The sequence below is a fragment of the Haematobia irritans genome, chromosome 4 (assembly GCF_050003625.1).
Source record: "Haematobia irritans isolate KBUSLIRL chromosome 4, ASM5000362v1, whole genome shotgun sequence".
NCBI classification, from domain to species: Eukaryota; Metazoa; Arthropoda; class Insecta; order Diptera; family Muscidae; genus Haematobia; species Haematobia irritans.
In genome coordinates this window covers 133,877,286-133,899,942 of record NC_134400.1, presented here as the reverse complement: position 1 = coordinate 133,899,942, position 22,657 = coordinate 133,877,286, and the positions used below count along the sequence as shown (strand labels likewise).

The 22,657-nt window shown below is 34.5% G+C and overlaps 1 protein-coding gene across 12 annotated transcripts in view; it reads left to right on the top strand.

Moving 5' to 3' along the window:
• Rbfox1 (RNA-binding Fox protein 1) overlaps positions 1-22,657 on the top strand; it is a 714,540-nt gene that overhangs the window by 410,923 nt on the left and 280,960 nt on the right. For all 12 annotated transcript variants that reach the window (XM_075308554.1, XM_075308553.1, XM_075308547.1 and 9 more), the window contains exons 3-4: positions 4,029-4,289; positions 9,401-10,114. In XM_075308554.1, coding sequence (XP_075164669.1) covers positions 4,029-4,289; positions 9,401-10,114 — 975 coding nt within the window. The remainder of the gene's footprint in view (positions 1-4,028; positions 4,290-9,400; positions 10,115-22,657) is intronic.

Below are 22,657 nucleotides of genomic sequence, written 5' to 3'. Positions count from 1 at the left end.
GAAAGTCTAAAGTCGGGCGGGCCGACTATATTAGACCCTGCACCACTTTGTAGATCTACATACATTTAAATATCACTCGATTTGGACAGAATTTGATAGACTTTTACAAAACCTATAGACTCAAAATTTAAGTTGGCTAATACACTAGGGTGGAACACAATTTTAGTAAAAAAATATGGGAAACATTTAAATCTGAAGCAATTTTAAGGAAACTTCGCAAAAGTTTATTTATGATATATCACTCGATATATATGTATTAGAAGTTTTGGAAAATTAGAGTCATTTTTACAACTTTTCGACTAAGCAGTGGCGATTTTAGTTACAAGGAAAATGTTGGTATTTTGACCATTTTTGTCGAAATCAGAAAAACATATATATGGGAGCTATATCTAAATTTGAACCGATTTCAATCAAATTTGGCACACATGACTATATTACTAAGTGTACAAAATTTGCAAAATTTCAACCAAATTGGGCCAAAACTCTGGCTTCTGGGGCCATATAAGTCCATATCGGGCGAAAAATATATATGGAAGCTATATCTAAATCTGAACCGATTTCAATCAAATTTGGCACGCACAGCTACAATGCTAAATCTACTCCCTGTGCAAAATTTCAACCAAAGTGGGCCAAAACTCTGGTTTTTAGGACCATATTAGTCCATATCGGGCGAAAGATATATATGGGAGCTATATCTAAATCTGAACCGATTTGGCTGATATTTAGCAAGATTTTCGAGATTCATAAAATATTTGGATGTACGGTATTTCAAGAAAATCGGTTGATAAACACGTTAACTATGACCACATCGGGGATAAATATATAGGCAGCTATATCTAAATCTGAACCGATTTTTTCCAAAACCAATAGCGATTGTCTCTGTCCCAAGAAACGGCCCACTGCCAAATTTGAGGACGATCGGACTTAAATTGCGAGCTGTACTTTGTGCACAAAATTACATATACAGACAGACGGACGGACAGACAGACATACGGACATCGCTAAATCGACTCAGAATTTAATTCTAAGCCGATCGGTATACTAAAAGATGGGTCTATGACCACTATTTCTTGGCGTTACATACAAATGCACAAACTTATTATACCCTGTACCACAGTAGTGGTGAAGGGTATAAATATGGGAAACATTTAAATGTGAAGCAATTTTAAGGAAACTTCGCAAAAGTTTATTTATGATTTATCGCTCGATATATATGTATTAGAAGTTTAGGAAAATTAGAGTCATTTTTATAACTTTTCGACTAAGCAGTGGCGATTTTAGTTACAAGGAAAATGTTGGTATTTTCACCATTTTTGTCGAAATCAGAAAAACATATATATGGGAGCTATATCTAAATCTGAACCGATTTCAACTAAATTTGGTACGCATAGCTACAATGCTAATTCTACTCCCTGTGCAAAATTTCAACTAAATCGGAGCAAAAAAATTGGCCTCTGTGTTCATATGAGTGTAAATCGGCCGAAAGCTATATATTGGAGCTATATCTAAATCTGAACCGATTTCAACCAAATTTGGCACGCATAGCTCCAATGCTAATTCTACTCCTTGTGCAAAATTTCAACAAAATCGGAGTTAAAAATTGGCCTCTGTGGTCATATGAGTGTACATCGGGCGAAAGCTATATATGGGAGATATATCTAAATCCCCAGCAAAAAATGGAGCACTATTTCAGAAGGATGGTAAGGGAGAGAGGCAGTACCAACTGCTTACAAAACAACCGAATCAGCGCTGATTTTTGTGGGCGATGTCCCGATTTCTAGCAGCTTCAACATAGCGCTGATATAATTGCTCATTTCAATAACAATATTGCTCAGTAGTGAGCAATATTGTTATTGGTATGAAGGAAAACAGCACTACCTTTCGCGCATCTATACTGCATGCATTGGTTGCAATAGCGTAAACGAATGATCATAAACTAGTATGATTACTCGTTTACGTTATTGTCGCCGATACATGCAGTGTGGATGCATTGCCTACTTTATTGTATACCAAAAGGCGCAACTAAATTTTACTGCTGAAATATTTTTTTCTGTGTCTGAATCGATTTCAATAAAATTTGGTACGCTTGACTACACTACTAATTGTACTCCTAGTGCAAAATTTCAACCAAATGGGGGAAAACTCTTGATTCTGGGACCGTATTAGTCCATATCGGGCGAAAGACGTATATGGGAGCTATATCTAAATCTGAACCCATTTCAATAAAAATTAGCACACTTGACTATAGTACTAATTGTTCTTCTTGTGCAAATTTTTAAGCAAATTAGGGTAAAATTCTGGCTTCTGGGGCCATATAAGTCCATATCGGGCGAAAGATATATATGAGAGCTATATCTAAATCTGAACCGATTTCTTTCAAAATCAATAGGGATCTATTCTGAGCCAAAACACATACTTTTGCCACATTTGAAGTCGATTGGACTAAAACTGCGACCTAGACTTTGATTACAAAAATGTGTTCACGGATAGACGGACATGGCTGTATCGACTCAGGAGCCCACCCTGAGCATTTTTGCCAAAGACACCATGTGTCTATCTCGTCTCCTTCTGGGTGTTGCAAACATATGCACTAACTTAATACCCTGTTCCACAGTGTGTCGCAGGGTATAAAACGTTTAACCATTTTTTAACTGACTTTATTATATTAATATCCTGCGCCATCCGGTATTATAAGTTAGTGCATATGTTTGCAACACCCAGAAGGAGACGAGATAGACACATGGTGTCTTTGGCAAAAATGCTTAGGGTATAGCCATGTCCGTCTGTCCGTGAACAAATTTTTGTAATCAAAGTCTAGGTCGCAGTTTTAGTCCAATCGACTTCAAATTTGGCACAAGTATGTATTTTTGCTCAGAATAGAACCGTATTGATTTTGAAAGAAATCGGTTCAGATTTAGATATAGCTCTCATATATATCTTTCGCCCGATATGGACTTATATGGCCCCAGAAGCCAGAGTTTTACCCTAATTTGCTAAAAATTTTGCACAAGAAGAACAATTAGTACTTTAGTCAAGTGTGCCAAATTTTATTGAAATCGGTTCAGATTTAGATATAGCTCCATATATATCTCTCGCCCGATATGGACTAATACGGTCCCAGAAGCCAGAGTTTTACCCCAATTTGGTTGAAATTTTGCACTAGGAGTACAACTAGTAGTGTAGTCATGTGTGCCAAATTTGATTGAAATCGGTTCAGATTTAGATATAGCTCCCATATATAGCATTCGCCCGATTTACACTCATATGACCACAGAGGCCAATTTTTTGCTCCGATTTAGTTGAAATTTTGCACAGAGAGTAGAATTAGCATTGTAGCTATGCGTGTCAAATTTGATTGAAATCGGTTCAGAGTTAGATATAGCTCCCATATATATGTTTTTCTGATTTCGACAAAAATGGTCAAAATACCAAATTTTTTCTTGTTAAATCGCCACTGCTTTTTCGAAAAGTTTTAAAAATGACTCTAATTTTCCTAAACTTCTAATACATATATATCGAGCGATAAATCATAAATAAACTTTTGTAAAGTTTCCTTAAAATTGCTTCAGATTTAAATGTTTCCCATATTTTTTTTACTAAAATTGTGTTCCACCCTAGTGCATTAGCCGACTTAAATTTTAAGTCTATAGATTATGTAAAAGTCTATCAAATTCTGTCCACATCGAGTGATATTTAAATGTATGTATTTGGGACAAAGCTTTATATATAGCCCCCAACACATTTGACGGATGTGATATGGTATCGAAAATTTAGATCTACAAAGTGGTGCAGGGTATAATATAGGCGGCCACGCCCGACTTTAGACTTTCCTTACTTGCTTTTTAATGCTACTTCAATCAACTTTTTAATTGGAAAGTTTTTTGGTGATATTTCTTTCTGTGCAACTGTGGCGGTCTTATTTATTTTGTTTTCAAAACAATAGCCTTTTGCTAAATTTGTATTCGTTATTTTTTTTTAATGTTCAATGCAATCATTAATTCTCTTTTATTATATTTTTCTAATTGCAGCACATGGTGCAGGCTAGCGTTGCGCCATATCCAGGCGCTCCGGCTGGCTACGCACCTACAGCGGCCCAAGTGCAAGCCGCAACAGATGGCCTACCTCTATCTGTGAGTTCAATTAAATCTGAACCTTTGACACAAATGAAAAACGACGGAGCAGCAGTAGCTGCCGCTGCAGCAGCAGCTGCAAATAACACAGGTGCCAATAATACAAATTCCGCTGCTACAACAGCAGCTGCAGCACAAATGTATTTGCAACAGAAAAAGGTAAGCGTCCATTTTTTTGTTTTTTAAATAACCCTTAAATTCTAACCCAAAAAAAATAGATTTTATAATAAAAACAACACGCACACACACAAATTAAAGCCCAAAAATATGCTGTCTTCTCAATCCCCGATTGCCAAAAACAAAAAAACCAAAGAACAACTCGCATATATAGAAAAATGTACGTCCAATTATGCCTTAATCGGAGATTGAGAAAATCGCACAACAACAACAACAACAACAATAATAAATTTGTATGCCATTTGGTTTGTGTTGATTAAGCTCAGTATAAGTTTTCTCTTGTGTATACATACGGCTATTGGGAATGGTTGGTTGTGTTCTGTTTGTTTGTTTTTTTTATGGGAGTACGTTTTTGGTTGTGTGTATATGCGTGAGGTTGTTTGTGCATATGTATATAAACATATAAAAATTCGGTGTGCCATTTATGCACTTTGAAAAACAATAACTCCTTTCTCTCTCTCTTTCTCTCCCTTTAAATACATACATACATATGTAGCAAATATCAATACACGAATTGTTCAATTATATACAAATATTTTGGCCGTGGCTTAAGGATATTAACTATTTAATATTTTTATTTTATTGTGAATATCAATTTGTTATTTGTATATATCGTTTAGATAAGAGTTGGACCGAATCTATATAATCGGTTATGGCCGTAAACAAATTGAAATCAAGGATTAACTCAACTCAGATCATAAAAGAGTCAGATAAGTTACGATTTGGCTTTCGTATTGTTTTATTAAAAGTTTCTATTCGGTCGAGCTCTAACACACAAAGTTTAAAAAACTAAAACTCACAATGAAAAATTATATTCAAAATACATATATTTGGCATGTTTGTATTATTACCTGCATCATTCCATTTTATCCTTTTCCCAGTGGGAATGACCGCTTCCCAACAGTATCACACAAATCCCCAAACATTCTAATTCCATTAAATCTCCATATTTCCCCGTAATTCCATTGTTCGTCTATTTATTTAAGCATTGCGAAAACTATAAGCTCTCTACCTAAGGCTTTTGCCCACATATACAATTGTTTACATTTTTATTTCATTTATTTAGGTATTAATGGATTCGATTGATAGTCTTTCTATTTGTGTATTTGAAAATCAAGAATAATTAAACAGATGTCCAAACACTAAAAGCCATGGGTTTATTGCAATCCAGGCAATCCTTTTAAATCTTTTGACTACACCGTAAAATATAATACCAAAATATTTTCAATTAAAAATTAGAATAGCATAGAAAATGTAATCAAATAAAAACTTCTACAATTATCTTTTTAATTAGATTAAAAAATAAATTCAATTATGAAAATGATTGCAAAAATTGTTTTTACGTTCTTATTTAAATTGTTAATTATCTCAATTTTAATTAAAAAAGTATATATTGCCATTTAAAAATATAATTGAAAATGTTGTTAGTAAATACTTAGTTTATTAGTTTATATATACACAGGAAAAAATGTAATTCAATCACAAAATTAATCCAATGAAATTTTTTATTGAAATTTCTTTTTCAATAACGAAAATGATAGTAACAGGTTGGCTGATAAGTCCCCGGTCTAACAAAGAAAAACACATTTTTTATACCCTCCACCATAAGATGGGGGTATATTAACTGTCATTCCGTTTGTAACACATCGAAATATTGCTCTAAGACCCCATAAAGTATATATATTCTGGGTCGTGGTGAAATTCTGAGTCGATCTGAGCATGTCCGTCTGTTGAAATCACGCTAACTTCCGAACAAAACAAGCTATCGACTTTAAACTTGGCACAAGTAGTTGTTATTGATGTAGGTCGGATGGTATTGCAAATGGGCCATATCGGTCCACTTTTACATATATCCCCCATATAAACGGACCCGCAAATTTGGCTTGCGATTGCTCTAAGAGAAGCAAATTTCATCCGATCCGGCTGAAATTTGGTACATGGTGTTAGTATAGTATATGGTATCTAACAACCATGCAAAACTTGGTCCATATCGGTCCACTTTTACGTATAGCCCCCATATAAGCGGACCCCAAATTTGGCTTGCGATCGCTCTAAGAGAAGCAAATTTCATCCGATCCGGCTGAAATTTGGTAAATGGTGTTAGTATATGGTCTCTAATGACCATGCAAAAATTGGTTCATATCGGTCCATAATTACATATAGCCCCCATATAAACCGATCCCTCGATTTGGCTTGCGGAGCCTCTAAGAGAAGCAAATTTCATCCGATCCGGTTGAAATTTGGTACATGGTGTTAGTATATGGTCTCTCATGATTTGAGGCTTCGGAGGTTTGTCTTCCGAAGCCTCTTGGAGGAGCAAAATTCATCCGATCCGGTTGAAATTTGGAACATGGTCTCTAACAAACACGCAACAATTGGTCCATATCGGTTCATAATTATATATAGTCCCATACAAACCGTTCCCCAGATTTGATCTCCGGAGCCTCTTGGAGGAGCAAAATTCATCCGATCCGGTTGAAATTTGCAACGTGGTGTTAGTATAATATAAGGCCGCTAATATCCATGCCAAAATTGGTCCATATCGGTCTATAGTTATATATAGCCGATCCCCAATTACACAAAAATTGGTCCATATCGGTTCATATTCATGGTAGCCACTCGAGCCAAAAATAATCTACCAAAATTTTATTTTTATGGAATATGTTATTTCTATATTGTCAATATGTTATTTCTATAGAAAATTTTGTCAAAATTTTTTTTCTATAGAAAATTTTGTCAAAATTTTATTTCTATAGAAAATTTTGTCAAAATTTTTTTTCTATAGAAAATTTTGTCAAAATTTTATTTCTATAGAAAATTTTGTCAAAATTTTTTTTTTCTATAGAAAATTTTGTCAAAATTTTATTTCTATAAAAAATTTTGTCAAAATTTTATTCCTATAGAAAATTTTGTCAAAATTTTATTTCTATAGAAAATTTTGTCAAAATTTTATTTCTATAGAAAATTTTGTCAAAATTTTATTTCTATAGAAAATTTTGTCAAAATTTTATTTCTATAGAAAATTTTGTCAAAATTTTATTTCTATGGAAAATTTTGTAAAAATTTTATTTCTATAGAAAATTTTGTCAAAATTTTATTTCTATAGAGAATTTTGTCCAAATTATATTTCTATAGAAAATTTTGTCAAAATTTTATTTCTATAGAAAATTTTGTCAAAATTTTATTTCTATAGAAAATTTTGTTAAAATTTTATTGCTATAGAAAATTTTGTCAAAATTTTATTTCTATAGAAATTTTTTTCCAAATTTTATTTCTATAGAAAATTTTGTCAAAATTTTATTTCTATAGAAAATTTTGTAAAAATTTTATTTCTATAGAAAATTTTGTCAAAATTTTATTTCTATAGAAAATTTTGTCAAGATTCGGCCTGGCCGAACTTACGTCCGTTATAATTGTTTTTTTTTTTTTTTGTCATACTTTCAATCCAATCTAGATGGCTTAAATTTTGTCCACATGTGAAAGATCAGAAATTTAATTTTAAATATAGTAATTTAGAAAATGTCTTACGAAAATTTGTCAACTTTTGAGAGGTATTCATTTTTTCAGAGTGTCCACGTTTTAGCGGTTCAAAAAAATGGTAGTTCTTTCCTGTCTTCCTTTCATTTTAAATTCACACCAAAACGTTTGATCTCCAGTGTTAGCGACAAATTGAAACTGTTACATTGCGAATCAAAAATATTTAATTAAATTTTTCCTATTGCTAGTGCAATACATTCATTTTTAATTTTATTATACAATACATACAAAGATTAGAAATGTAATATTGAATTTTGTATCATATTATGAACAATATTATTGTTATTTTTATTGATTGTACTCGTGATGAGGGTATCAAGTAGTTAAAGCAATCAAATTCAATAGATAAAAGTATTTTACATGAAGTTGTAATATATGGGGCGGAAGTCAATAGTTGAAGAATTTCCTGCATATTTCGCTTTACTTATTTAGTTCGTATTTTTAATTTTTTTTAAACTAATTTTTTAAACTAATTTTTTAATTAAAATTTAATTAAAATAAAAACATAAATTAAAAAAAAAAAAAAAATATTAAAGTAAAATTTAATTTAAACCAAAACATAACTTAAAATTCAAATAAATTTAAAAAAAAAATATTTAAAGTTAGGGCTATATGGGGAATTGGTGACAATTTTGAGGTATTTTGGATTTATTGAGGGGTATGCCCATTATTTGTGTTATAAAGAAGAACAGTTTGTACATTTCAAAAGGTACACTGAAACAAAAATGCACCTAATTGAAAGATTATACAAGCTAAATTAATTATGCATTAATAATTATTGAAGACATCCCAAATATGGATGAAATTTGGATGATCCGTGGGTGTATCCTTCTGTCAATATATAAACTGATTCTTGATTCCTCTTAGATGGGGATATTTTATAGACCTTTTTATCGCCAAATTATTTTTAAAAATCTTTAATTTGTATGTCTTTATATGGGTCTTTGGACCAAATAAAAAAGCAATTTTATTGTTGTTTGTACCATTTAAATTATAATGAAAAAAAAAGCACTTAAAAGTTTGTTCTTTGGGTTGTGGTATGTAATTTAGTTTTTAAGAATTCCTATATAAATATTCATTTCTGTTGTTTAAGACAAAAAAAAAAAATCCCATAGCTTGGAAATTTCTTCTAAGACAAAAGTTGATAGTTAACACAAAAACAAAATATTCATAGGTTTAGAGACATACATGCATAATATATAGCATCTATAGCGTTTTGTATTCTCTCTTATCCTTTTTGTAATGCATCATTTAAATATTTACTCTTTGGCATGTGGAAGTGGCAAGCAAGCAAAATGATTTCTTTGATTACAACTTTGAATAAAAACGAATATATAATCCCTGAAAACAAAAACCAAAAAAAAAATTAAAAATTAATAATAATGCATTATGGTTGGTGTTGGTTGGTTCATCTTCTACTCTAGAACATCTACTATTATGAGCCTATACATTTTTGTTGCCAATCCAGCAAATACACAATTAGCCTAAAACTATACTCTGATATTGATCATCTTAAAATTCATTTCTTGTGTATGTGTATGCCAACTTTATCACAGAATAACATGACATCGTCTCAGCAGCAGCAGCAGAAAAACCAACAACAACAACGGCAGCAGCAGCAGCAGCAACAACATCATCATCATCAGCAGCAGCAGCAACAACAACAATTACATCATCAAAACTCTACAGTATTACAACAACAACAACAACAACATCATTGCTCTTCTCAATATAATGCTAATGGCAATATTAGTATGTCAACAACAACAACCACATCATTTGCTGATTGTGGTGATGGCGGCGGTGGCGGTGGTGGTGTTGTTGTTAGTGTTAATAATAACATTGGTATTGGTTTCAATGGCTCAGCTCCTAGGGGATCTATTGCTAATATGTCAGCGATTCCCAATGTTACATCAGTTGTAGCTTTTAATGTCCAACAGCAACAGCATCAGTTGGTAGCGCCCACCACCCATCTTAATGGAGTGACACTTACGAATGGAGCTAATGGCAATGATGTTTCAAGTGGTTTGAGTAACAATAATACAGCAACAACGGTTGCCGGAAATGATGACAAACACCAGCAACATAATTCCTCATTGCAACAGTCACAGCAATATCCTCAATCACACTTGCAACAACAACAACCACATCTGAATCACCAATTTCCACAAGACCACCATCAGTCTAATCTTCTGCAACAGCATAAATCCCAGCTACAATCGCTGCAACAATCTTCACCAACATCATCACAACCGAGCAATGTTAGAATAGTGAGTTACAACACAATAAAAAATTTTCTTTTGTTAAAAAAAAAAAAAAAAAAATATTTCTTCCCAAAACCCTTTAAAGATAGTAACTGTAATGGTATATCTGCCAGAGATAGCGTTAACTAATTGAGACTTTCTGAAAAAAAGCCATTTTGAAAAAGTGACATAAAAAGTTGCACACTTTTTCGTAAAAACAAGTATATACAGCAGTAAGTTCGGCCGGGCCGAATCTTAAATTCCCACCACCATGAATCAAATATAATAGTTTCCTTTGAAAATTTCAGGGGGGTTTAGGTTAGGTTAGGTTATGTGGCAGCCCGATGTATCAGGCTCACTTAGACTATTCAGTCCATTGTGATACCACAGTGGTGAACTTCTCTCTTATCACTGAGTGCTGCCCGTTTCCATGTTAAGCTCAATGACAAGGGACCTCCTTTTTTATAGCCGAGTCCGAACGGCGTTCCACATTGCAGTGAAACCACTTAGATAAGCTTTGAAACCCTCAGAAATGTCACCAGCATTACTGAGGTGGAATAATCCACCGCTGAAAAACTTTTTGGTATTCGGTCGTAGCAGGAATCAAACCCACGACCTTGTGTATGCAAGGCGGGTATGCTAACCATTGCACCACGGTGGCTCCCTAGGGGGGTTTGATGACAGATATTTCCCCAAGCAGATCAGTTCAGTCAGTACGCTTCCCACAGATAAATGTAAAGATTTTAAAGGGTGATACGGTCAAAATTTGGTCAAGGAGAAACGCGTGTAAATCAGGGAAATCGTTTATTTAAAAAATCAAATTGAATTTCTTTTTCAAGTTCAATTAGTATAAAATTCAGGAAAAATATTCAGTTAGGCTTTCGCTTTTCCAAATCCGAATTGCCGGGCCTCACGCTTGATACCTGCCATCAGATTTTGTACAGCCACCTTGTCCACCTTCTTCGCCGCAGAAAGCCAGTTTGCCTTGAACTGCTGCTCGTCCTTAGCAGTTTTTTGGTCTTCTTTAGGTTCCGCTTGACAATAGCCCAGTATTTCTCAATTGGGCGGAGCTCTGGCGTGTTGGGAGGGTTCTTGTCCTTGGGAACCACCTGCACGTTGTTGGCGGCGTACCACTCCATGGCCTTTTTACCGTAATGGCAAGATGCCAAATCCGGCCAAAACAGTACGGAACAACCGTGTTTCTTCAGGAAAGGCAGCAGACGTTTATTCAAACACTCTTTCACGTAAATTTCTTGGTTGACAGTTCCGGAAGCTATTAAAATGCTGCTTTTCAAAACACAGGTACAGATGGCTTGCCAAACCAGATATTTCTTTGCGAACTTTGACAATTTTATGTGCTTGAAAATATCTGCTACCTTTCCCCTTCCTTTTGCCGTATAAAACTCCTGTCCCGGAAGCTGCTTGTAGTCGGCTTTGACGTAGGTTTCGTCGTCCATTACCACGAAGTCAAACTTCGTCAGCATCGTCGTGTACAGCCTCCGGGATCGCGCTTTGGCCGTCGTATTTTGTTTATCATCGCGATTTGGAGTCACTACCTTCTTGTAAGTCGATAGTCCGGCTCGTTTTTTGGCTCGATGCACGGTTGTAGACGATACACCCAGCTTATTTGCGGCATCTCGGAGAGAGAGGTTAGGGTTTCGCTTGAAACTACCGGCAACTCTCTTTGTCGTGTCAGCGGCTTCCGGTTTTCGATTTCCCCCTGAACCAGACTTCCTGGCTGTCGACAAACGTTCCCCAAACACTTTAATTACATTTGTAACGGTTGATTTGGCAACTTTTAGCGATTTTGCCAGCTTTGCGTACGAGTAGCTCGGATTTTCGCGATGCGCGAGCAAAATTTTGATACGCTGCTCTTCTTGCTTGGACGGCATTTTGACAACTGAAGAATGAAATCCAAAATCAAAATAGGAGCAACATTCTACACACACACACACACCTTCAAAATGAGGGGTGTTCAGGTTTTTTAAATGCAAAATTGAAAGAAATACGTCAAGTTTATATTGACCAAATTTTGACCGTATCAACCTTTACCTATGAAGACTACATCAGATTCTGAATTTATAAGAACCACGCAGATCAGTTCAACCAGTACGCTTCCCACACATAAATGTAAAGATTTTACCTATGAAGACTACATCAGATTCTGAATTTATAAACCACAATTTTTTGTTTGAGTTTTAGAGGAATCATAAACATCTCTTGTGTGCAAGAAAATGATGAAATAACGCCTTGATTTGAAATCTAAAATCTGGGGATTTTCATCCCAATTATTTTTTTTTCCCTGCGAGCATTCTTTTGAGGTCTGAGAACAAGAAAAAGTCGCTGGGGGCCAGATCTGGAGAATACGGTGGGTGGGGAAGCAATTCGAAGCCCAATTCATGAATTTTTGCCTTCGTTCTGAATGACTTGTGGCACGGTGCGTTGTCTTAGTGGAACAACACTTTTTTCTTCTTCATATGGAGCCGTTTTGCCGCGATTTCGACCTTCAAACGCTCCAATAACGCCATATAATAGTCACTGTTGATGGTTTTTCTCTTCTCAAGATAATCGATAAAAATTATTCCATGCGCATCCCAAAAAACAGAGGCCATTACTTTTCCAGCGGACTTTTGAATCTTTCCACACTTCGGAGACGGTTCACCGGTCGCTGTCCACTCAGCCGACTGTCGATTGGACTCAGGAGTGTAGTGATGGAGCCATGTTTCATCCATTGTCATATATCGACGGAAAAACTCGGGTGTATTACAAGTTAACAGCTGCAAACACCGCTCAGAATCATCAACACGTTGTTGTTTTTGGTCAAATGTGAGCTCGCGCGGCACCCATTTTGCACAGAGCTTCCGCATATCCAAATATTGATGTATGATATGACCAACACCTTCCTTTGATATCTTTAAAGCCTCTGCTATCTCGATCAACTTCATTTTACGGTCATTCAAAATCATTTTGTGAATTTTTTTGATGTTTTCGTCGGTAACCACCTCTTTCGGGCGTCCACTGCGTTCACCGTCCTCTGTGTTCATTTCACCACGCTTGAATTTTGAATACCAATCAATTATTGTTGATTTCCCTGGGGCAGAGTCCGGAAACTCATTATCAAGCCAAGTTTTTGCTTCCACCGTACCATTGAACTACCACAAAATGGCAAAAAGGTGGCACAAAAATTCAAAAGCTACACCTTTTAGTGGCACAAACCAAATAGTGGCACAGAAGTGTCAACGCTTAAAAAAAGTGGCATAATGGTAACACTGCTTGAAATTAACAGTTCATGGGAAAACCATTTTTTTTATTCGGGATTAAAATTTAAGAAAATCTATGCACTAAAAAAGGAAAACAGGCAAAATGGTTGCACAAAAGTGTCAACCCTTAAAAAAGGGACAAATTTGCCATCAAAGTAGCACAAATGTAATACTGGGCAACGCTACCATTGAGCATTTTTAAGAAGTGCTACAAAAAGTGCCATACTCAATATAAGGTGGTACACTAATTAAAAAAAAAAAGTGGCACAAAAATTAATACAATTTTTATAAAGCAAAAAAATACGAATTAAGTTGTATTTGCAAATAAGATTTAAATTAACCTAGCAATGATTTCATTTCCAAATCATTACCTGTTATAGCTAATTTGTCTCTGCATATATTCGGACAGCCCAGATGTTCGCTACACCATACTATGGCATAAGACTGAAAACTGCTTAAATTATAGTATCGGACGCCTAAGTTAGACTTTATATTAAATGAGAAAATTGCTCAGCAGCTCTTCAATCGATCTGTTAATTGACCGACCTTTAAGACCTAAGATCATGATCATGATATTTACCCAATTTGGTTGATATAAACATATATGTATAGTGTGTGTGTGTGTGTTTGAAACTTTTAATAAAAAATAAATCCATATCAAAGAAATGGGATTTTTGGTATAGGATTCATTTTGTATCCCTAACAATATGTTACATATTTTTTCTTATTAAGTCAACAAGATTTAAGTACTGTAGAAAATGCTGAAGTTCAATGTGAACTAGCATATTTATGAAGTATACTCTTGTTTCCTACATTTATTGTTGATCTGGATGTTATCACAAAACTATTGTGTTTTTTTTTCTCCATAAAAAACCTTATAGGAATGTTTGCTGAGAAGAACTTACATAAATATAACTTCATTCCTGTACAAATTTGCTTTATATGAAGCATACTTTTTGGCTGCATTCTACTGTTCAAGACCACAGACCAATGGGAAACGCACAATAATTAACAAACAAAAGAAAAATAAAAACAAAAAAGTTTTATTTATTTCTTTTTTTTTTTTGCATACAGATATTATGAGAAAATTACATTGGATTCTTTCTGTTATTTATTATACACTGAAAACTAGAGTAATCATTTTCAAAGATTTTGTCTGATATTTTGGTAAGAAATCACACAAGGCATACATTTAGGAGGTAGTTCAATTTTAAATTTAGGTTAGGTTACACACAAAAATTTTCTTTTCTGATTCAATCACGAAATTAATTGATCCACTTAATTTTTTTAATTGAAATGTCTTCAATCACGAAAATAATAGTATCAATCACAGTTTTAATTCGACATTAAAAAAAAAAAAAAACAAGTATATATGGCCGTAAGTTCGGCCAGGCCGAAGCTTATGTACCCTCCACCATGGATTGCGTAGAACCTTCTACTGAAGACTGTCATCCACAATCGAATTACTTGGGTTGTGGTAACACTTGCAAGGTATCTTAAAACTTCCTAACACCGTAATATATACCATATAGTCCATACGTGGTATATATTAAACTAAAAAAGGCCGGTTAAATACGTATATAATTAAGTTTAAAGTTTCTATAAAAATACAATTTTGACAACATTTTCTATAGAAGTAAAATTTGGAAAAAAATTTCTATAGAAATAAAATTTAGACAAAATTTTCTATAGAAATAAAATTTTGACAAAATTTTCTATAGAAATAAAATTTTGACAAAATTTTCTATAGAAATAAAATTTTGACAAATTTTTCTATAGAAATAACATTTTGACAATGTTTTCTATAAAAATAAAATTTTGGTAGATTATTTTTTGCTCGAGTGGCAACCATGCTTATCAACCGATATGCACCAATTTTTGTGTGATTGGGGATCGGCTATATAAAACTATAGACCGATATGGACCAATTATGGCATGGTTATAAGCGGCCTTATACTAACACTACGTTGCAAATTTCAACCGGATCGGATGAATTTTGCTCCTCCAAGAGGCTCCGGAGATTAAATCTGGGGAACGGTTTATATGGGGGCATATAATTATGGACCGATATGGACCAATTCTTGCATGGTTGTTAGAGACCATATACTAACACCACGTACCAAATTTCAACCGGATCGGATGAATTTTGCTCCTCTAAGAGGCTTCGGAGGTCAAATCTGGGGATCGGCTTATATGGGGGCTATATATAATTATGGACCGATATGGACCACTTTTGGCATGGTTGTTAGATACCATATACTAACACCATGTACCAAATTTCAATCGGATCGGATGACTTTTGCTCCTCTAAGAGGCTCCGGAGATCAAATCTGGGGATCGGTTTATATGGGGGCTATATATAATTATGGGCCAATGTGGACCAATTTTTGCATGGTCATTTGAGAACATATACCAACACCATATACCAAATTTCAGCCGGATCGGATGAAATTTGGTTCTCTTAGAGGCTCCGCAAGCCAAATCGGGGGATCGGATTATATGGGGTCTATATGTAATTATGGACCGATATGGACCAATTTTTGCATGGTTGTTAGAGACCATATACTAACACCATGTACCAAATTTCAGCCGGATCGGATGAAATTTGGTTCTCTTAGAGGCTCCGCAAGCCAAATCGGGGGAACGGATTATATGGGGGCTATATGTAACTATGGACCGATATGGGTCAATTTTTGCATGGTTCTTAGAGACCATATACTAACACCATGAACCAAATATCAGCCGGATCGGACGAAATTTGGTTCTCTTAGAGGCTTCGCAAGTTAAATCTGGGGATCGGTTTATATGGGGGCTATATGTAATTATGGACCGATATGGACCAATTTTTGCATGGTTGTTAGAGACCATATACTAACACCATGTACCAAATTTCAGCCGGATCGGATGAAATTTGGTTCTCTTAGAGCAATCGCAAGCCAAATTTGGGGGTCCGTTTATATGGGGGGCTATACGTAAAAGTGGACCGATATGGACCAATTTTTGCATGGCTGTTAGAGACCATATACTTACACCATGTACCAAATTTCAGCCGGATCGGATGAAATTTGCTTCCCTTAGAGCAATCGCAAGCCAAATTTGGGGGTCCGTTTATATGGGGGCTATACGTAAAAGTGGACCGATATGGCCCATTTGTAATACCATTCGACCTACATCAATAACAACTACTTGTGCCAAGTTTCAAGTCGATAGCTTGTTTCGTTCGGAAGTTAGCGTGATTTCAACAGACGGACGGACATGCTCAGATCGACTCAGAATTTCACCACGACCCAGAATATATATACTTTATGGGGTCTTAGAGCAATATTTCGATGTGTTACAAACGGAATGACAAAGTTAATATACCCCCATCCTATGGTGGAGGGTATAAAAAATACTTGATTAAAAAATTAATTGTTTGATTGATCATTAGCAAATTTCAATTAATTTTTTAAATTATTCAATTAAAAATTTAATTGATGTTGATTGCAAAACTCAATTAACCCTCTAATGCTAACTAATCAAGAAAAAGTTATACGGTAAAATTAAGCATAGGCTGCAAAGGCTCTTGAACAGGTTCCGCTAAGTTTTCTTTTTATTTTATTAATTTTTGTTGTCTTAAGGTGTGTTTCGCTAAAAGCTACTTTACTTAATGAAGCCTGCCTAAAGGCGGGATTGGGCATTAGAGGTTTAGTTCTTTCATTAAAAAAGTAAATATTTCCAAATACTTTCTTAACTGACTTATCTCCATTTTCATAAAGCTCCGTTAGTGCTACGTTAACTAACGAACTTTTAAACTGCACTATGAGCGTATCTGTCATCTTGCCTATATACTCCATATACCAGTTAGAAACTTAACTGCTGAAAATGTTTCAGTTAAAGTTAACCGGAGAAAAGATATTTCCATTTTTCTTTCTGTTAACTGGCAGTTAAAGCCTAACGGAGCTACATGAAAATGGCCGTTAGTGGTTTTAGTTTGATTAAAAAATTGATTTTTTCAAACAAATTTGGATTTTTTTTTTAATTTTTAAACTAAAATTATTTTTTATACAATCGATTTTTTAATCAAACTAAAACCACTAACGGCCATTTTCATGTAGCTCCGTTAGGCTTTAACTGCCACACAGAAAAAAATTTCACGAAAATTTTTCCAATTAAAATCTTAATTGAGTTTTCAATTAAAAATTTATTCAATTAAAAATTTAATTGATTCAACAAATTTGTTAATTGATATAAAAATCAATCACACAAATTAATAGTATCAATTAAATATTTAATTGGATCAATTAACTTTTTCTGATTCAATCACAAAATTAAATGATCCAATTAATTTGTTAATTGAAATGTCTTCAATCACAGAAATGATAGTATCAATTAAAAAGTTACTTGAAGGTCAATTAAAAAATCAATTTATCCAATTAAAAATTTAATTGATACTATTAATTTTTGTGATTGATTTTTGTCTCAATTAAAATATTTCTTGAATCAATTAAATTTTTAATTGAATATTTTTTAAAACTCAATTAAAATTTCAATTGGAAAATTTTTCGTGAATTTTTTTTTCTGTGCAGTAAAGAAAGTAATTGAAAATAGTTACGTTTTTAATAAAAAAAAAATAATTGAGTTTTGCAATCAAAACCAATTAAATTTTTAATTGAATTAATTAAAAAAATTAATTGAAATTTGCTAACGAAATCCATTAATTTTTCTAGTAATTTTTTAATGTCCAATTAAACCTGTGATTGTTTACTATCATTTTCATGATAGAAAACATTTCAATTAAAAATTTAATTGGATCAACCAATTTCGTGATTGAATCAGAAAAAAAAATCTGTGTAGTTTAGGTTAGCAGGCTGCTATTTCAGGCTTACTTAATCGATTCATTCCATTGTGATACTAGTGGTGAACTTCTCTCTTATCACTGAGTGCTGCCCGATTCTATGTTTATCTTAATGAGAAGGGTAGGTCCCTTTTTTATAGCCAAGTCCGAACGTCGGCATTGATACCAGGGCACAAATCCAAAATTATTCGTTTTTATACCCTCCACCATAGGATGGGGGGTATATTAACTTTGTCATTTCGTTTGTAACACATCGAAATATTGCTCTAAGACCCCATAAAGTATATATTCTGGGTCGTGGTGAAATTCGGAGTCGATCTGAGCCTGTCTGTCCGTCCGTCTGTTGAAATCACGCTAACTTCCGAACGAAAGAAGCTATCGACTTGAAACTTGGCAGAAGTAGTTGTTATTGATGTAGATCGGATGGTATTGCAAATGGGTTATATCGGTTCACTTTTACATATAGCCCCCATATTTGGCTTGCCGAGCCTCTTAGAGATGCAAATTTCATCCGATCCGGCTGAAATTTGGTACATGCTGTTGGTATGTGGTCTCTAACAACCATGCAAAAATTGGTCCACATCGGTTCATAATTATACATAGTCCCCATATAAACCGATCCCCAGATTTGGCTTGCGGAGCCTCTAAACCATGTAAACCGTTCTCCAGATTTGACCTCCGGAGCCGCTTGGAGGAGCAAAATTCATCCCATACGGTTCAAATTTGGAACGTGGTGTTAGTATATGGCCGCTAACAACCATACCCAAATTGGTTCATATCGGTCCATAAGTATATATAGCCCCCATATAAGCCGATCCACAGATTTGACCTCTGGAGCCCTCTGGAAGAGTAAAATTCATCCGATCTGGTTCAAATTTGGAATGTGTTAGTATATGGCCGCTAACAACCATACCAAAATTGGTTCATATCAGTCTATAGTTACCCAGCAAAAAAAATTTGGAAGTTCTTCCAAAGGCACAACTTTAAAAGCACTTCCAGAAGATGCACTCCCAATGATGTTCTTTATTTTAACTACCCGGGAAGTTCTTTTAATTCAATTTTTTATAACTTGGTTTTTTGTCATACTTTTAATGGGTAATTTTAACTTTTTTTGTTTCAAATAGGTTACAAACAGAGTAAGAATTCATAACATGGTACAAATCATTTAAATTTTGTCGAAAAAAAATGCTAAATCCAATCTGAAAAAATTGTGAATGTTTGAAAATATTTGAGGTCAAACGTTTCCGACAAGCGTTAGAATCCATTAAAAATTATAAAAAAATTATAAAAATTATTTATTTGACAAAATACCACAGAATGTTTTAATTTACATCTAAAACATTGAATTCGGATCACACCTAAAGAAGTGATGCAAATTCAGTGCACCGGCTGTTGAAATAGAGGACTTCCGTCCTATGACAAGCCCATGTTAAATTCATCGCTTCTGCGTCAATTTTGCACCACTTCCGGATCCAAAAAGAACATTTTCATAACTTTTTTGGCGACACTTTTTTTGCTGGGTAAAGATACCCATTTCACTGTCGAATCTTAAGAACTCTTAGGACGAATCGCTTCTAACGAAAAGTTTATAAAAATTTGGTTATTTATCTTTTTATCATTGAGATACGTGTTTTAGGCCATGCAAAGTTGTATTACTAGTTTAAGTACATGAAATTTTTATTTTTTTTTTTCAGTGTAGCATAAGCCAAGACCAAGAACAAAAAAAAAAACAACACCCAAATCTTTTTATCCGGCATTTAAACAAACGAAATTGGAAAAAGACCACAGTATACTTTCAGGCTTTGTTTATTATTCACTGTTGGCTGATGTATGTGAAGAAAAATCCTTAATGCAAACCAAGGCGATAAAACCATGGGATAGCACTCTGTGGAATACCGGAAACATGAATACAATAACATAAATTTTTAATCGCAAATACATTTCTTTGGGGGATATATTTTTTGTTTCGTATTTTGTTTAATCTCACTGTTCTTTGGATACAGCAGGCGCATATATTGGAAATGTGATGCTACATCGTGTTTGCTTTTGTTAATGGCTCTTATGTGGATAAATATATATTCTCTGGCGATTGAAAGTCATTGTTTAAGTATATATATATATATATTGATAAACCATAAGCATTAAATATTGGATATAATCAATAAATAAATTCTTTAAATATTCATTGGAGAAAATGTTGTTCGTTAATACGGAGATTTCCATCTTTCATCTTGATAAGAAAATCTTTTAATAGCCAGTGAATGATAGAAGAAATAATTAAATATATATACGAGTATATAATTCAAAGGATATTTCTTCTATTTATAGATTTAGTTATTTCCCTTGTTGAAGGACATTGTTCAATAGCGAAAATATCATCAACATTTAGAACCAGTATAGATTTGTTCGCTTTAATTATGGTCTTCAAACAACCGACAAAGCCCTCACACGCTGAACGAAAGTGGCTCTACTGTATATTTGTCCATTCCCGCCAAAGCGCCGTCTTGAGATGACCGACAATTTGGTATTTTTGAGTGCCAGCCATACACGAAAAAAAAATCCGTAGTTAAATTAACGCTAAATTTAACTTAGTTTTATTGCAAAAGAATTATTTGTTTGTAAAGGGTGATTTGTTAAGAGCTTGATAACTTTTTTTTTAAAAAAAACGCATAAAATTTGCAAAATCTCATCGGTTCTTTATTTGAAACGTTAGATTGGTCCATGACATTTACTTTTTGAAGATAATTTCATTTAAATGTTGACCGCGGCTGCGTCTTAGGTGGTCCATTCGGAAAGTCCAATTTTGGGCAACTTTTTCGAGCATTTCGGCCGGAATAGCCCGAATTTCTTCGGAAATGTTGTCTTCCAAAGCTGGAATAGTTGCTGGCTTATTTCTGTAGACTTTAGACTTGACGTAGCCCCACAAAAAATAGTCTAAAGGCGTCAAATCGCATGATCTTGGTGGCCAACTTACCGGTCCATTTCTTGAGATGAATTGTTCTCCGAAGTTTTCCCTCAAAATGGCCATAGAATCGCGAGCTGTGTGGCATGTAGCGCCATCTTGTTGAAACCACATGTCAACCAAGTTCAGTTCTTCCATTTTTGGCAACAAAAAGTTTGTTAGCATCGAACGATAGCGATCGCCATTCACCGTAACGTTGCGTCCAACAGCATCTTTGAAAAAATACGGTCCAATGATTCCACCAGCGTACAAACCACACCAAACAGTGCATTTTTCGGGATGCATGGGCAGTTCTTGAACGGCTTCTGGTTGCTCTTCACTCCAAATGCGGCAATTTTGCTTATTTACGTAGCCATTCAACCAGAAATGAGCCTCATCGCTGAACAAAATTTGTCGATAAAAAAGCGGATTTTCTGCCAACTTTTCTAGGGCCCATTCACTGAAAATTCGACGTTGTGGCTCGTTAGTAAGTCTATTCATGATGAAATGTCAAAGCATACTGAGCATCTTTCTCTTTGACACCATGTCTGAAATCCCACGTGATCTGTCAAATACTAATGCATGAAAATCCTAACCTCAAAAGAATCACCCTTTAGTTAAATTTTATTGTTTTTGTTTTCGATATTTTCCACAGCCCAATAAAATTTTCCTTTTGTTTTTTTATACCCACCATCATAGAATGGTGACGGGGGTATAATAAGTTTGTCATTCCGTTTGTAACACATCGAAATATCGATTTCCGACTATATAAAGTATATATATTCTTGATCAGGGAGAAATTCTAAGACGATATAACGATGTCCGTCTGTCCGTCTGTCTGTTGTAATCACGCTACAGTCTTCAATAATAAAGCAATCGTGCTGAAATTTTGCACAAACTCGTCTTTTGTCTGCAGGCAGGTCAAGTTCGAAGATGGCCAATATCGGTCCAAGCTTTGATATAGTCCCCATATAAACCGACCTCCCGATTTGGGGTCTTGGGATTATAGAAACCGCAGTTTTTATTCAATTTACCTGAAATTCGAAATCTAGAGGTATTTTATGACCATAAAAAGGTGTGCCAAAAATGGTGAGTATCGGTCCACGTTTTGATATAGTCCCCATATAAACCGACCTCCCGATTTTGGGTCTTGGGATTATAGAAACCGCAGTTTTTATTCAATTTACCTAAAATTCGAAATCTAGAGGTATTGTAGGACCACAAATACTTGTGCCAAAAATTGTGAGTATCGATCCATATTTTGGTATAGCCCCCATATAGACCGATCTCCCGATTTTACTTCTTTGACTTATAGAAACCGCAGTTTTTATTCAATTTACCTGAAATTGGAAGTCTAGAGGTATTGTAGGACCACAAATACGTGTGCCAAAAATTGTGAGTATCGGTCCATATTTTGGTATAGCCCCCATATAGACCGATCTCCCGATTTTACTTCTTGGGCTTATAGAAACCGTAGTTTTTATCCAATTTGTCTGAAATTGGAAATCTAGAGGTATATTCGGGTCATAAAG